Source organism: Alternaria novae-zelandiae (assembly GCF_023758075.1).
Source record: "Alternaria novae-zelandiae strain BMP 2774 chromosome Unknown scaffold_7, whole genome shotgun sequence".
In the NCBI taxonomy this organism is placed as follows: Eukaryota; Fungi; Ascomycota; class Dothideomycetes; order Pleosporales; family Pleosporaceae; genus Alternaria; species Alternaria novae-zelandiae.
The window spans coordinates 292053-306060 of NW_026056967.1; the positions used below are offsets into that span (position 1 = coordinate 292053).

At 53.1% G+C, this 14008-nt stretch overlaps 5 protein-coding genes across 5 annotated transcripts; 2 read left to right on the forward strand and 3 right to left on the reverse strand.

Annotated features, from left to right (window-relative positions):
* Positions 1–102: 102 nt before the first annotated feature.
* Positions 103–495, reverse strand: J4E88_004107 (uncharacterized protein; the record flags this gene model as incomplete). Its single annotated transcript, XM_049397754.1, has 1 exon — positions 103–495. The coding sequence occupies one exon, from the start codon at positions 493–495 to the stop codon at positions 103–105; it is 393 nt and encodes a 130-aa protein (XP_049256199.1).
* A 919-nt stretch (positions 496–1414) lies between these two features.
* On the forward strand, positions 1415–5653 carry J4E88_004108 (uncharacterized protein; the record flags this gene model as incomplete). The annotated part of the gene is made up of 4 exons (XM_049397755.1): positions 1415–4018; positions 4063–4644; positions 4692–5501; positions 5552–5653. The coding sequence occupies 4 exons, from the start codon at positions 1415–1417 to the stop codon at positions 5651–5653; spliced, it is 4098 nt and encodes a 1365-aa protein (XP_049256200.1).
* Positions 5654–6431: 778 nt separating this feature from the next.
* On the forward strand, positions 6432–7350 carry J4E88_004109 (uncharacterized protein; the record flags this gene model as incomplete). Its single annotated transcript, XM_049397756.1, has 2 exons — positions 6432–6592; positions 6693–7350. 2 exons carry the CDS (start codon positions 6432–6434, stop codon positions 7348–7350), a joined length of 819 nt encoding a protein of 272 aa, XP_049256201.1.
* A 1815-nt stretch (positions 7351–9165) lies between these two features.
* J4E88_004110 (uncharacterized protein) lies at positions 9166–10701 on the reverse strand (the record flags this gene model as incomplete). Its single annotated transcript, XM_049397757.1, has 1 exon — positions 9166–10701. One exon carries the CDS (start codon positions 10699–10701, stop codon positions 9166–9168), a length of 1536 nt encoding a protein of 511 aa, XP_049256202.1.
* A 1862-nt stretch (positions 10702–12563) lies between these two features.
* J4E88_004111 (uncharacterized protein) lies at positions 12564–13883 on the reverse strand (the record flags this gene model as incomplete). Its single annotated transcript, XM_049397758.1, has 5 exons — positions 12564–12742; positions 12807–12968; positions 13339–13699; positions 13751–13784; positions 13837–13883. 5 exons carry the CDS (start codon positions 13881–13883, stop codon positions 12564–12566), a joined length of 783 nt encoding a protein of 260 aa, XP_049256203.1.
* Positions 13884–14008: the final 125 nt, after the last annotated feature.

Genomic DNA, 14008 nt, shown 5'->3' on the forward strand with positions numbered 1-14008 from the left:
CTTGCTGCTTGCTAGCAATGTGACGCGTGTACGCCTTGTACGCATGTTCCAGTATCCCAGCCCATTCTCATTCCGTGTATACCGTGTTGAAGGCGTGCGTTCTTACTCCTTCTTCACCTCAACACCATTACTGCTCTCTTCTTTCTCCGCCTGTCGCTCCTCGGCCAGCGTTCGCTCCATCTGCCTAGCGCACGCCTCCATCGTGTCCTTGTCCAACTCCCATCCGGTTGTGTCGATCCCCTTCGCCTTGGCGTCGGCGATGATCTGCTGTCGCTCCACAATCTTCTCGCGCATGAGCTTGATGGCACCCCCGAGCACAACTGCCTCGCTGCGGCCTTGTCCCTCCAAGCCGGGTACTATTGAGGCAAGTCGGTCGAAGCCTTCTCTAATCGCTTCGCGTCGCTTCTGCTCGGAACGGATGTGGTTCTCTTTCTTTTGGGCTTCGGTAAGGCGGGGCCGGTCGGCGGCGTTCGTGGGACTTTGCGACTCCGGCATGATGGCGTGGAGGCGGTGGTACGAGTGTATCGTCTGACGCGAATGGCCAGTGTGTTCGGGTAGGTAGAGTAGATTTCAGCTGGCACGAACCGGTTCGCTGGATGTGGCTACTTGGGATATTTTCTTGCGTTATGCTGTATGTTCGGTCAAGGAGACCAAGGCGACGTTCTGAGGCACAGGCTGTGGTACGCGACTGCTATAGTGTTGTAGGGGACAGCAGGCGCTCACCTGGGCATGGTTCCTGCCCTTCATGTGAATGGGCCGACGGGTGCCGAGCTTGGAGGCATACACCACTCAACGCGGGCTATACCAGCAAGCCGGTGCTACAATGTGCGATGGGCATCCGTGTGTGTGGTAGGAGGTGCGATGGTAGAGGCGCGCTATCGATACGCGTGGGTGAAGCGGAAGCTCTCCATAGCTAGCACGTGCTTGGTACCATGGCGATAAGGTGCGCAATGGGCAGATGAGGGCATCTCTACTAGTAAAACGGCTGTTTGTTTAGCAGCGACGCTGACATGGCGCTATCAAGCAAGAAACGTGCGGCTAATTAAAACGTTGTTTCAAGGTGGCCGGACCCCGTCAGCGCGATATGAGGCTCCTGGCTCCCTGCACCAAACAGCGTGTGACGCACTCCGGTGGATCTTCCGCGCCACCAGGAACCACGTCGGCCACGACGCGACGCCCAGAGATACCGCCGGCAGTAGCAACCCTCGGTCGAGAGTGAACACGACGGCTCAGGGCCAGTGACAAAGTCGCCACGCTGTAGGAGAAATTGCAAGAGAAGGCACGACCCCGCTAGGACATCCCACTGGGCAGCTGCAGCCCGGGAGCACGCACTACACCACCACCGCCGTGACATGCGCCCAACCGCGGCCGCACTCCTCCACCCACGCCATTGAATCCTCCCACGCACTCCACCATGGACGGCACCCGGGGGAGCAATCGCCGCATCAACAGCCTCCAGGCCCAGGACCGCCTGCGACGACGCAGTTCAGCCAACGCCCAGGGGAAGCGCCCCGTCACGGCCCAAGATGCCTATCTCTATGCCCTCCGCGCGGCGTACCTCGCATACCTCCTCCAGCCCCGGCAGAAGCGGGTGCAACATGTCCCCGCCGCGCCCAAACATGTCCAGCGATCGTCGACCTCGATAAACGACCTCATGAAGGACTTCTCCCTCATACGAGACTCCAAGAGCACGCGCTTCCCCCGCGACTTCATGGCTGCACTGGACAAACGGATCACAAAGGTGTTGATGGGGCAGGAGCGCATGCCTGAGTTCCAGGATGCCACAGTCAAGCGGACATTTGCCGTCTTCTTGAATGCATTCAAGGACCCGTCGTTCAGGAAGAACATGGACAAAGATAGGAGAGTCGAGGACCTTCTCCTGATTTTCTACTCCAACGCCACAAAGGAACTGCAAAAGGGGAAGGCGCCCGGAGATGACAGCTGGAAGCTCATGGTAGATCGGCACGTCGCTCTCTTCCTACGTCTTGTCAGCTCTTGCCTCAAAGACCATGACTGGCAAAAGGACAGACCCGAACTTGCGCATCGGTTGGCCACGATGGAGAAGAAGTTACTCGTACACGACCAAGATTTGGCGGCGGAGAACCAGCGCAATGGCGGTCAGGGTGGCACAACAGTCGAAGTCGAGGTTCCGCGAAGTTATGAAGTCAAGGACATGCCCCTCGTCTTGGTAGTGTCACGCATCTTCGCTGTAGGGTACTCCGATGTACAAGCCGATATCAACCGATACAAGTCCGTTTGGACGGAGAAGGCTGCGCTGCAGGATCTCAAGACATATCAGGCGCACCTCAGTCTCATGACCAAGAAGACGCTGAACAGTGACGACTTCGATACCGAGGAGGCGTACGAGGCATGGAAGAACCAAGAGGTGCCAGACCTCTCGCAGATGATACTGGCAATCATCCAGTCCAACCCCGAGCTCGCGAAGAGTTCACCCGGATCTGTGCCACACTTCAAGCCCAATGCTTCTTTGGACCCCGGCTACTCGGACGGTTCGAGGCAGGGTTCTATGTCGTCTGAGAACGGCTCCTCATATGTCATTGACCAGTCTGTGGATATGAATGGGCTCAGCCTCAACGACGACCCAAATGATAGCTCATCCTATACCTTCATACCTTCAGATCCACGTGCCACTTATCGTGCGATACTGAATGAAGCACTGACGTATGACCTGGCGGACAACGATCTCGAACCGTCCGAAGCTACCAACGAGAATCCGTCTGTGAAGCTACTGTCGAAACAATCGGCTGAGCTTTTGAATGAGATAGCCCTCCGATGGAGGATACCACAATTTTCCCGTCTCGTCTTGTTCCTAGACGTCATACGCGACAAGTACATTAACCAAGACATCAGTCTGGATACCCTCGATGCTGCCTTCAACTATGTCAAGGAACCACCGCCAGCTGACAAGAAGTCCAATCGGATGAGCCATATTCCAGTACAAGTATCGTTGTTTGACCGAACGAAATGGACAATCCAGGACTACACTCTCAACCAACAGATTCTGTCAACGTTGCACGACTGCCTGTTAAGAGAGTTGTACGAGCTGATGATGCATGTATACGACACCAAACCGCCTGCACTTGGACCGGTAATGTACATCCTTGAGACCCACATCTACGACGACCCAACTTTCCCCGGCACCGAAGAAGATATGGATCAGTTCACTGAACAATTACGTCACGGACTGAGGGACAAGGCTGGTGACGTGTATCGAGAGCTTCTAGCGAAGCACATCCCGGACACCAAAGAAGAGTGGGAGTTCTACCATGTCATTGAGTTGGGTCGTGCTGTGGTCAAGCTATGCGAGCGGATACAGAAGCGCTACCGCAAAAACCCAGAGGTTATGGGTGCTAGTCCCATGAATTGCCTCGTTGAGAAGATGTTTCCCTCTTACGCCGCAGATGCGCGGGACCTTGTCGCTCGGATCATGGACGTTGCTCAAAGCAAAGGAGAGGATGTACCCGTACAGGATGGCTTCGACTTGTACAAAGAGCTTGTTGAGATACGCCGCATACACAGCGATGCTCTTCCAGGCAAAAACTTTGCTTTTAGCATCGAAGATCAGCTACAGGACTTTGTGTGGAGATGGATTCAGATGACGGATCAAAACCTTATTGGGTGGGTTGACAACGCTTTCAAGGCAGACCAATTCCAGATCGAGTCGCAGAACCCCATTCCTTCAGACGAGGAGCGCCACAGTGTCTCGGTCGTGGATGTCTTCCGGTCCTTCAATCAGAGTATCGAGCAGATTGTCTCACTAAACTGGGATAACGATGTCCAATACGCCAAATTCATGACTGCTGTGTCGAAATCGATCGGTGTCGCACTTGCAAGATACTGCGAACTTGTTGAGCAGAAGTTCGCCAAGGAGATGGATCGCTTGACTCCTGAGCAGGAGGCCGCCGCTCATCAGACCAAATCAGAGAAGTGGTTGTCGACGGTCAAGGACTTCTACAGCCAGAAAGAGAAGGTCGAGCCCTTTCAATTCTACCCAGAGGTAAGTATTCGACTCAATGACATGTTCAATGCTTACGAATACAGTCGCTCGTCAAACTCAACAACATTGAGTATGCAATGCAGCAACTAGATAAGCTCGAGCGCGAGATTGGCGTCGATGCGTGCGCCGAAGTCATCCAAAAGCATTCCCCACCCCCGACGCAACGCCTTCGAAACAACAACTTCGTCTTCACCATCAAAATCATCGAGGCTGAAGACCTGAAAGCTTGCGACATGAATGGTCTAAGTGACCCATACGTCGTGCTTGGTGATGAGTATCAAAAGCGTCTGGCAAAGACTCGGGTCATCTACCGCAACCTCAATCCTCGTTGGGACGAGACAATTGACATCACGACTAATGGCCCGCTGAACGTCGTTGCAACAATCTGGGACTGGGACGCTATGGGCGACCATGACTGCGTCGGCCGGACGTCTCTCAAGCTCGATCCATCACACTTCCGGGACTATATGCCCCGAGAATACTGGCTTGACTTGGATACGCAGGGTCGTCTGTTGCTGCGTGTGAGCATGGAAGGCGAGCGAGACGATATCCAGTTCTACTTCGGCAAGTCATTCAGAACACTTAAGAGGACTGAGCGTGACATGACACGGAAGATCACGGACAAGGTAGGCAAATTGCCATTACAATGCACAATTTGCGCTAACAATGGCAGCTTTCATCGTTCATCGGCTACAAGCTTTCGCGTCGCTCACTTGATGCCTTGCTCAATAAGGGCGTAGCATCGAAGGTCACCAACTACTTAGGAAACTTCCGACAAGCCAGGCCCATGTCTGTCATTCAAGGCCCTACACAGCAGGATGTCACACAAGCTCTGGGTCCTCTGTTCGTTTACTTTGACGAAAACTTCGCGATCATGAAACAGACGCTGACAGACGCTGCAATGATCATGGTTATGACAAGACTCTGGAAGGAGGCGCTCGCGACCATAGAGTCGCTACTCGTACCTCCGCTATCCGACAAGCTCTCACAACAGCGCCCGCTGACACAACAAGAGCTTGACATTGTGTTCAAGTGGCTGAAGATGCTTTTCGACTTCTTCCACGCTGTAGATGAGGATGGGAATGTTGAGGGTGTACCCATGGACGTGCTCAAGTCACCCAAGTACCATGAGCTTCAGAACCTTAACTTCTTCTACTTCGAAGCTACCGAAGATTTGATCCGTACGTCTGAGTCAATGGCTGCGGCTAGCGCAAGACGACAGCAAGAACAATCCCAACGCCTAAACCGCATGTCGGCGCCGCCTGCTATGGGCCATCAGTTTGGTGGTGCCGCGGGACTTGTCGGTATGCCGACTAGGAAACACAAGACCATCATGTTGTCACGCAATCTAGGCACAATGAAGAAAGCCAAGGAAGAAAAGAGAAAGGAAGCACAGGCGGAGCCTAATGATGACATGATCTTGAGGATACTGAGAATGAGGCCCGAGGCAGAGCGTTACCTAAAGGACAGGAGCAGACAGAAGGTACCCATCGCCATTCCTTTTCCATCTTCACCCTTACTGACGAACAACAGGAACGTCTTGCTGCTGCGCAGGCGGCAGAAATGATCGTACGACAGAGTCTCAACTCTGGGGGTGGTCGCATGACGGGCGGCATGGGCGGCCCACGTCGATAAGACAAAACCACTCTTCTTGTCACATGTCACTGTTTTGGCGTTCGTTTGCTTTCCGATACCTCTGCATTATCGTGTGTCGTTTGGGCGTTGAGTATACTTAGCTAATGTATTATCGGTGGCATCCGCTTCATGGTATGTGGGATGGACAGCGAGGCGTCTATATGGGGGCTTTCGCAGATACGAGTTGATATGAAGTAGGATAGCTAGCTAGATGATATCCATGGTGTTCAATGTAGGCAGGTGTGTTGTGCGTTAGTAGAAGTGTTGTAGGCACGTCACATCATGTCTCACATGAACATACGTGAGGGAGTGCTGCTCGAAATCAATCCCCAGGGTTACAAACGCGTAAGTCTCACCTCGTTTCGTCAACTATCAGATATCGTCGTCTTGTCTTCTTGTCTAAATCCACGCTAACCTAGGGAGAGAAAAAAACATTCTAGAGCCTACGTTAACGTTAGTTTATCTACTTTGCAAGTTCTTGTTTCAACGTAGTCTGCAGACCTGTTCAGCGTTCTTGTATGAGGTAGATCCATATTAGTTCGCGGTCTAGCCGCCAATATCCTCTTTACACAAAATTGTCGGTGCGCGTTTCCATGTCAGGTCCTCGAAAGTGCGCGTGTTCACCTTCACTTCACCGTTTGCTCCAGGTAACCGCGCTTTGACAATTTTTGAACATCCATAACGGCCATTGCGACTCTGCGTCTTCTCTCCCGTAGCTCCAACATCGGAGCACACGGCGACTCAAGACTTCGTCAACACTCGGAACCACCTGGGCAGGATGTCGGAGGCTTTCGTACCTTGCAGCGACCTCCCCGGAGATCTTAGCAAATGGCTTGGTCCCGAGCAGATATCGCTGGAAGTCGGCTACGGCAGCGATAGCGAAATGTTCGACGCGCCGTTGAGACAACTACGCAACACGTCTGACTACTTCTTCGATCAGTGAGTCTACATCATCTGTTCTCTTATCACTTCACTTTGAAGACATCCAGCACAACATCACACAAGCCTCATCAAGCGAACTCTTACTGACATAATGTAGACTGGATGACTCATCCGAGTACTTCAGCCTCCCCGATGTATCACCGCGCAATTTTCGCATCTACCTGGGATTCCTCAAGACCGGTTACCTCAATCAACTCGATCCGGACGATACCACTGATCAGAGAATCTCTTTTGGTAGACTCATTCATGTCTTCATGTTCGCCAACGAATTAGGAATCATTTTGCTCCGAAATGCGGTTCTAGACGAATTCTTCCTGCGCATCTACGACGACCCCGACGATCTCCCGTACAAGTGTATCTTCAATATATACAAAGCTTCCACCCCAGCCTCTTCACTACGTCACCTCGCTGTCGATATCATAGTGAAGATCGGAAAGAAGGCGGATGTCAAAGAATGGATGCACGACCTGCCGAAACAGTTCTTGATGGACTGCTTGACTTCCGCAAGCGAAGATAGGATCGTACCCTTTCCCAAAAATCTTTCCGAAGATGACGTCATGGACCGGCTAGAGGGAATGAGGAAGGCGATGTGTGAGGTGTTCCATGTCCACGATTCTGAGCCAGAGGCTGCAGAGGACGCAGAGCATGAGGCTCAAGCTCAGAATGTGGACCCAGAGTTGCAAAAGACATTTGATGAGGAGCCCGCTGCGAGGATGGAGTATGTCATGGGGCCGTTGCCTATCAGAGAGAAGTAATGGGTACCCTTATGTCGCCCGTGCATCCTCCGGATGGCCCGGACTGTACTTTAGACTTGCTAGAGTACCCTGAATACCTAATGGATGCTCGAGCTTACTTCACAATAGTCATGTTGATAGCCAGCCTCCCTCATGATATAGGTGATTCCTATCATTCACACAACCCTTCCTGCTAGTCACATACGCCGCGCTACCCCGAATTTCTTCACGAGACACCCAGTCGCGTTGCTTGACCGACCGTGGGAAACAATCGATTCTGAACGATGAAACAGGCGTTAATGCGGAAAATGCAGGCAACCTTTTTTTTCATAGCGAGTAGCACAGGTTTTTTTGCGAGATAGCTTTCAAGAGTAGAAGGATCAAAGGTTGCGCAACCCGAGCCCATGGTTTGATTTGGCGTTCGCACGTCTGGATCATCCCACCCAGCGATCGTGCATGTAGGATTCGCACGTGCGCGATACTCGAGACCATCTCGGGTCTCCAAGGGAAAGTAATCAGAAACACGCATCGCTAAGACAACACATTGGCGTGGCGCATGTTTGAAGCTGCGACTCTTGCTCGCGAAGAAAGCGCGCCCAAGTGCCGCTGCACGAGGCAGACATTTACCCTCTCACCGGACACCACCTAGGCAGATAGCATCGCGCAAACCAGCGGATCATGAATCCGCGATCTACAACGCACACCTGCATCTCGCGTCCTCTATCCATGAACACATCATCACAGAACGTCAGATGAGCCCGATAGCCGGTTGGTGGTAAGCGAGCATGCTTCGAGAAAGAGAAAGCGGGGCGCAGCAATGGAGGACCTCTTCGTATCTGCACACCGTCTAGGAAGGAACGAGCGTGCATGTCTCAGCCTCACTTTGTGCCCCTCAGGCAGAACGGAGGTAAAACCAGGCAGAGAGGTAGATTGACATGACACGTTGATCGTTTTGCCTACTTTTGCCTTGTTTTCGACTTGTAGGTTGCGACGGGGTGGGGAGGTGTTCGTTGCGTCGCGTCAATGAACATCACCATCACGAACGCAAATGGTAGAGCGAGCCAAACCATAACCCTACCTAAGCAAATCTGAGGCTCTACATTCAGACTGAGACCAAACTCGAGACCGACAACTTCCGCCCCCGCCATCACGCGAAATCGCCGTTGTACATTCCCGAATACTGTCATAGCCCCAGCTTACCGATCGCTCCCCCTGTCCCCTTCTCCAATTTCCCGCTCTCTGATCCTACCCACCAGTCATCCACCCCCACGTGAGGAAACTAGGCTCGCACTGCAGGACAAGCGCGTGTCCGGTGAAGCGAGTCCCTGAAGTCCCTGTATTACTCTTCATTCCCGGATCGGTAGGCGTCGATAATGCTTCTGTGTCTATGATTGCGTCGTCGGGACTGTCTGGTCTTGGGGCAAAAAGGGTGCAGAACCGTTGGTATGGGTGTGCGTTGCGGCATAAGTCTCGTCGGTGTGTTGGGGCTGTGAGTATGCGAAAGGGAGGAGGTGTGGCTGGGGGCTGTTTGGTAGGTTGTCCAACATGTCAAGATGGGAAGTGAGTAGAGAAGAATCAACATGGGTATCGCAACAAGGAGGTATTGAACTGGCAAGACAGAAACTGAAAGTAGACTGTTCAAAGATGACGCGCTTTTGCTACTCTACTACGGAAATCGTGAACGGCCGTAAAACGATGCTATGTGCTTGACGTATCCCCAAACGCCCAAACGGGTATCAACTATAACGACAGTCGTAGAATGCTGTGACCTTAGTATCCGAAACCTAATCCTTGCCATGTATGTAATCCAAGTCCCTTTTGACAGTTCACAGTGGTTCAGTCTTCTTCTGAGTCCACTTCGCTGTCCGTTTCAGCACTCCTGCGCGGCTTGCCATCACCAATCTTCCATCCTGTACCTTCTCTCGCGACGAGCCCTTCATCAAGAAGATAGCGCTCGAGCCTTTGATCCCTGTGCCACGTAGCAGGGTCGAGCATATCCACGCGACTCTTGTAATCCTTCTCGAAGTGACGTCCAACATGTTCCATGCGCTCCTCCCAGGATGTAATACCATGGAAGGATCGCTCGCAGAACAAGCAGCTCGAATGTTGTGGCGCATTTCGTAGCTGTAGGTTGCAGCGCACTTGGTGTTCCGAGAGGTTCTCTTCGCAGACTGGGTAATCTTTCTGGGTGCGGCAGGACTTGTCTTTCGGAGCAGCGTGCATGCGGCGGAGATGCTGAGTGAATAGATCTTTGCGATTGAAGTCGTTATGGTATAATGTCTGTGGGTCGTTGGAATCGATCGACGGGGTACACAGATCGCAGCGCCAGTAGCCGAGCTTGATGTGCTGGGTGCTGACGTGCCTTTTCCACTCGTTCTTGGAAGAGAAGTTGGACGTGCAGCCATAGCCGGCGAGCGGACATGGGAAAGCTCGACGGTCTTCAGCCTGAATGCTCGAACCTGTGATCGCTTTCTGTGTCTTGGAGGACCGACGAGATTTCTTCTCTGATCTGACAGATTCCGTGGGACTTGGAGCATGAGAGTCTCTACGGATCGGCTTGCGGCGCTTCGATGTGCGACCCGAGCTACCGCTTGACGTTGTAGACCTTCTCCGCTTAGGCCTTGTCGGACTGTAGTCGGAGTCCGAAGCGGGTTCCTCAGGGAAGTCAACGGGCTCTACAGACTGGGCGTCTCGTACCGAGTGTCCGATACCAGAGTCTGCGTACCTCGTATAGTCCGGAGTAGCTTCTTCTTTGACTTCACTGTGATGATGATCAGGGGTAGCTTCTTGTTTCATGACAACATCCTCCACATCTTCAGCCACTGCTTCCGGTACCGGAGGCTCGTACTCTAGCTCGCGAAGGCTGATGTTACGCTCTTCGGCGTGAGATTCGCAGGCGAACGCTCCGCCTTGAAGATACTCAGCTGCCGGGTATGAAACCGGAAGATGAGAGTAGTCCATCGGGCTTCCATATGGGATGCTATGGCACATGTATGGTGACCGAAGCTCGTCCTGGGTGTTTTGACTAGTGTTTCCAGAAGAAGTACGATCCGGTGATGCGTTGCGAAAGCAGTCTGCCGGAGGCCAGTGTTGCTCATATTGCTTCTCGTATCGACCGTCTGGGAACGGGATCTTTGCGTAAAGCATGCCTGGCGTAAGGGGGCTTTGCTCGTACAGGAAGCGTTGCATTGGCTGCATGCTGACAATGCCATTGTCGAAATCATCCAGGTAGCTCTCTTCTTCTATATGAAAACGAACTGCATGCTCTTTGCATGGTTGCATGTAGTTGGTGTATTCTGTCGCCCAGACGGGATAGCGCGGCTCGTCCATCGTCTCAATTTGTGGCAGGTCTCGGAACTGATGAGCGTCCATGGCTGATGCTCAGTCGTTGCACAAAATCGGGCAGGGGTAGCGATAGCGACTAAGTATCGCACGGCACTTAGAAGCCAAGGAGTATGGGGGAATGCGAGTGCCGTAGAAGTTCGACAGATACGAGATCTTCTGTTTGTAGAATCTTGCTGAGCAGGCGAAAACAGTCCTTCAAGTAGACGAGTGGTCAAGGTATTTCGATGTCGTAGTTCTGCCGGCCAGAAGTAACCCAAGTACAGGGACTGGGAAAGGAGGCAAAAGAGGCGGAGCGTCAAGTGGGGGGTGTGACAGACCAAGGCAGCAAAGCAGAAAAGCTAGTGTCAAGTTGCACTGCCGTAATCTTTCGTACCGTCTTTCTGTCCCTCGATGCCATGCTCTACAGTGTTTTATGGTGTTTGAGCCGCAGAGCCGCATTGTCAGCCACCCAATGAGAGCCCTTGTGTCTTGGCAATATGTACTCCCCTGTTCTCAGCTTGACCGGTGGGCCGCAGTGCACAGTTGTCCAGCCACCACTGCGCTGTACGTGAACTCTAGCACCTACCACCGACGGGTAGGTTCAAGCCCCAGGATTAAGCCCCTAATCAAAAGCAATCTTGCTAGTACTGAGCGGATCGCTACCCCATCGCGATACGTCTAAGCCAACTTCTGTGCCAGAGCTGCTTCCGCGGGCTGCACGTTCGCTAAGCTGTGGGAAGGACGAAGCGAGACCATGTGGACGTGAGCTGTGAGGATGCTAATCGCGGACCCACCAGTTTGAGCGTTGGGGGCCAAAACAAATAAGGAGATGAACGACAAAATGCAAAGACCCAAAGAACGAATCACGTACCTTTGAGTATCGCTGTTTCTGTTAGGAGGCCGGACAGAAAAACCAGTAGTAAGTTGCTGTTGTGCTACCGCACCTGCGCCAGGGACGTGATTGTTCCGACAGCTGCCGCGCAACCGGAACGCTGATGAGAGGCCCAGGTCCCGATCAAGAGCAGAAAGCCGTCGTCGGTCGGAGGGTGCAGTATCAGAGACTCTCATTGGGAGTCGCTGCATAGTGGCTCACCAGCTGGGGCGCATTTGGCTCAGGACACTCGATTTAGGCATCAAGATAGGGCGAAGCATGGTTTCCCTGTCAAAGCAGCTGTCGTACGTTGCTGGAAGGCAGCATCATGGCACTAATGATGATGCTATGATGCCATGAGTGGCAGTAGAGATAGCGAGCGGATGCGCCTGGGCTGTTTCGACGGCTGTATGCACCCTCCAGTCCATTCGTGTTGTCGCCTCACGGCTCAGGCATCAAGCTCGATCCGCAGAAGGGTTTAGTCGGCAAGAGCTCCCAGTGTCTTGGGCTTTCCGGGCGCATTTGGGGGCGGTGCGTCCCGTGTCTCTGGTGATGGAGACTGGCGAGTGGTGGCGGGGAACTGTAGGTGGATTAGAAGGACTCGACGCTGGTGCGCCGTCGCAAGTCGAGAACAGCCCACTCGGATGACTTTGCGCTGCCCCTGCGTCGGCGCGGGGGTGAGACGACGTGACTATCTTCACAGCATGTTTGCTGTCAAAGTGTCAAAACATTATCCGGCGGCTCTGCGCAGGGATTGAAAGATGTTCGAGAGTCTGGAAATAGCGAGACGCAGGAGATGCACCGCTCTTGGCGTGGTATCCCCGCACATGGCGTGCAAGCCACACGGCCATGGCTGACCGCAAAAGCCGTACGAATGGGATAAGATGATGGTCATAGAAATTAGCTATCTCGTGCCGGTCGTCTGTATCGGGGGTCTTTGCGCAAAGTCAACGCGGGATACTAGCTTTGTGGGCCCTTTCTAGATATCTATGAACGCCATGGCGGTGCTATGGCCAGCAACTGATGCTCTGTGTCGGCATCATGCTCCAAGTTTGGCAACAAGGCGGTCTTCAATACCCTCCAATATCCATCGATGCTCTAGCACCTCCAGATTCTCGGCTTCGTTGAGAAATAGCTTATCCGGATCCTGCTCAGGACCCATCATGCCGCCCGCGCCTGGGTTGGCCATGGCCATCTGCTGAGAGACTTGGTTGGCAGCTTTAAATAATACTGTTAGCTTGACTGACTTGACCTGAGTAGGCAAATGCTCTTCCCGACATACCATTGTTGTTCCCCAGGATGAAGTTATAGACGGGCTGAAGCCCGAACAAAGTCAGGAAATACCATGACAAACTAGACACCCATCTGACATCGAGGTCACGCGTGCCAACTCCAGATTGCAGCATAGACTTGAATTGTGGGGTCAACGGGAAGGGTAGTTTCACTGCGCATATCGGTTAGCAACAGATCAGATTTGCTTTTACAGCTCGGGAGCAGCCGATTGTCAGAATATGCCGACCAAACGCGCCAACTAGTCGCAAGCATCATTCCGACGCCTACAAGAGACCAGCCACTCGCTTCGCCCTAGAAAATAGCGCATGTAGAAACTGCTTTAGAGCTAGGCAAAGCGAAAGGCCACGCAAGATGTACTCCGGCGTCGACATCCGACCAACGAACACGGGAATGTTCAGGCTCGCTCGGCTCCATGTGAGACTCGGTCCTGTCGTCTGAAGGATTTCGGGATGCAAGAATACTCTTGATCGCGAGCCGCTTTCCCCTAGGGTGCAGCAGTATTTATAGAAAGGCAGACTTACTGATAACGAAGCCAGAGAAGAAGGCATTGATCCATCCCATGATCAGAGTCTGTGGGATCATCATCGTCATCTGCCCCTTCATCATGCCCATCATGCCCTCCATGGCCGCAGGATCACTCATGGGATTCGGCCTGGGTTTCCCCCTCAGCTCCGGCTCAGCCAAAAACTTTCCTTCCTGGTAGGCCTGCACCATGTACGCTTTACGGGTCGCGAAGGATCCGGGCGAGAGGACCTGGGCATTCGTGCGCAGGTTGACGCCGCGCACGAGGGAGCGCTGTTGCCGGACCTTAGCGAGGTCGTGTTTCTTCGGGGTGGACTGGAGGAGTGTCATTGCGTAGTGGCGGAGGATGCCTGTCAAGACCTGGATGTATGTTAGCATCTTGTATATCCAAAAGAATTGAGTGCACTGTACCATGACCACCGTAATGGGGAGCAGAATCCACCAACTGTAGAATTATCAGCCATCTTCGTCATATAGCAACCAACACCAGAACGTACAACAGGGCGGGATCCCGATGGATCGTCTGAACTACAGGCTGTCCCATGGTGCCGGTAGTAGAGAGAGATGCGCGGGGTGCGGAGGGGGTGTGGGAGGTGAAGGTCGGTGGTGGTGGTTGTTGCTCGACGATGATAGCTCGCCGCTGAGGCTCCGGCGGGATGTTGTGAGACC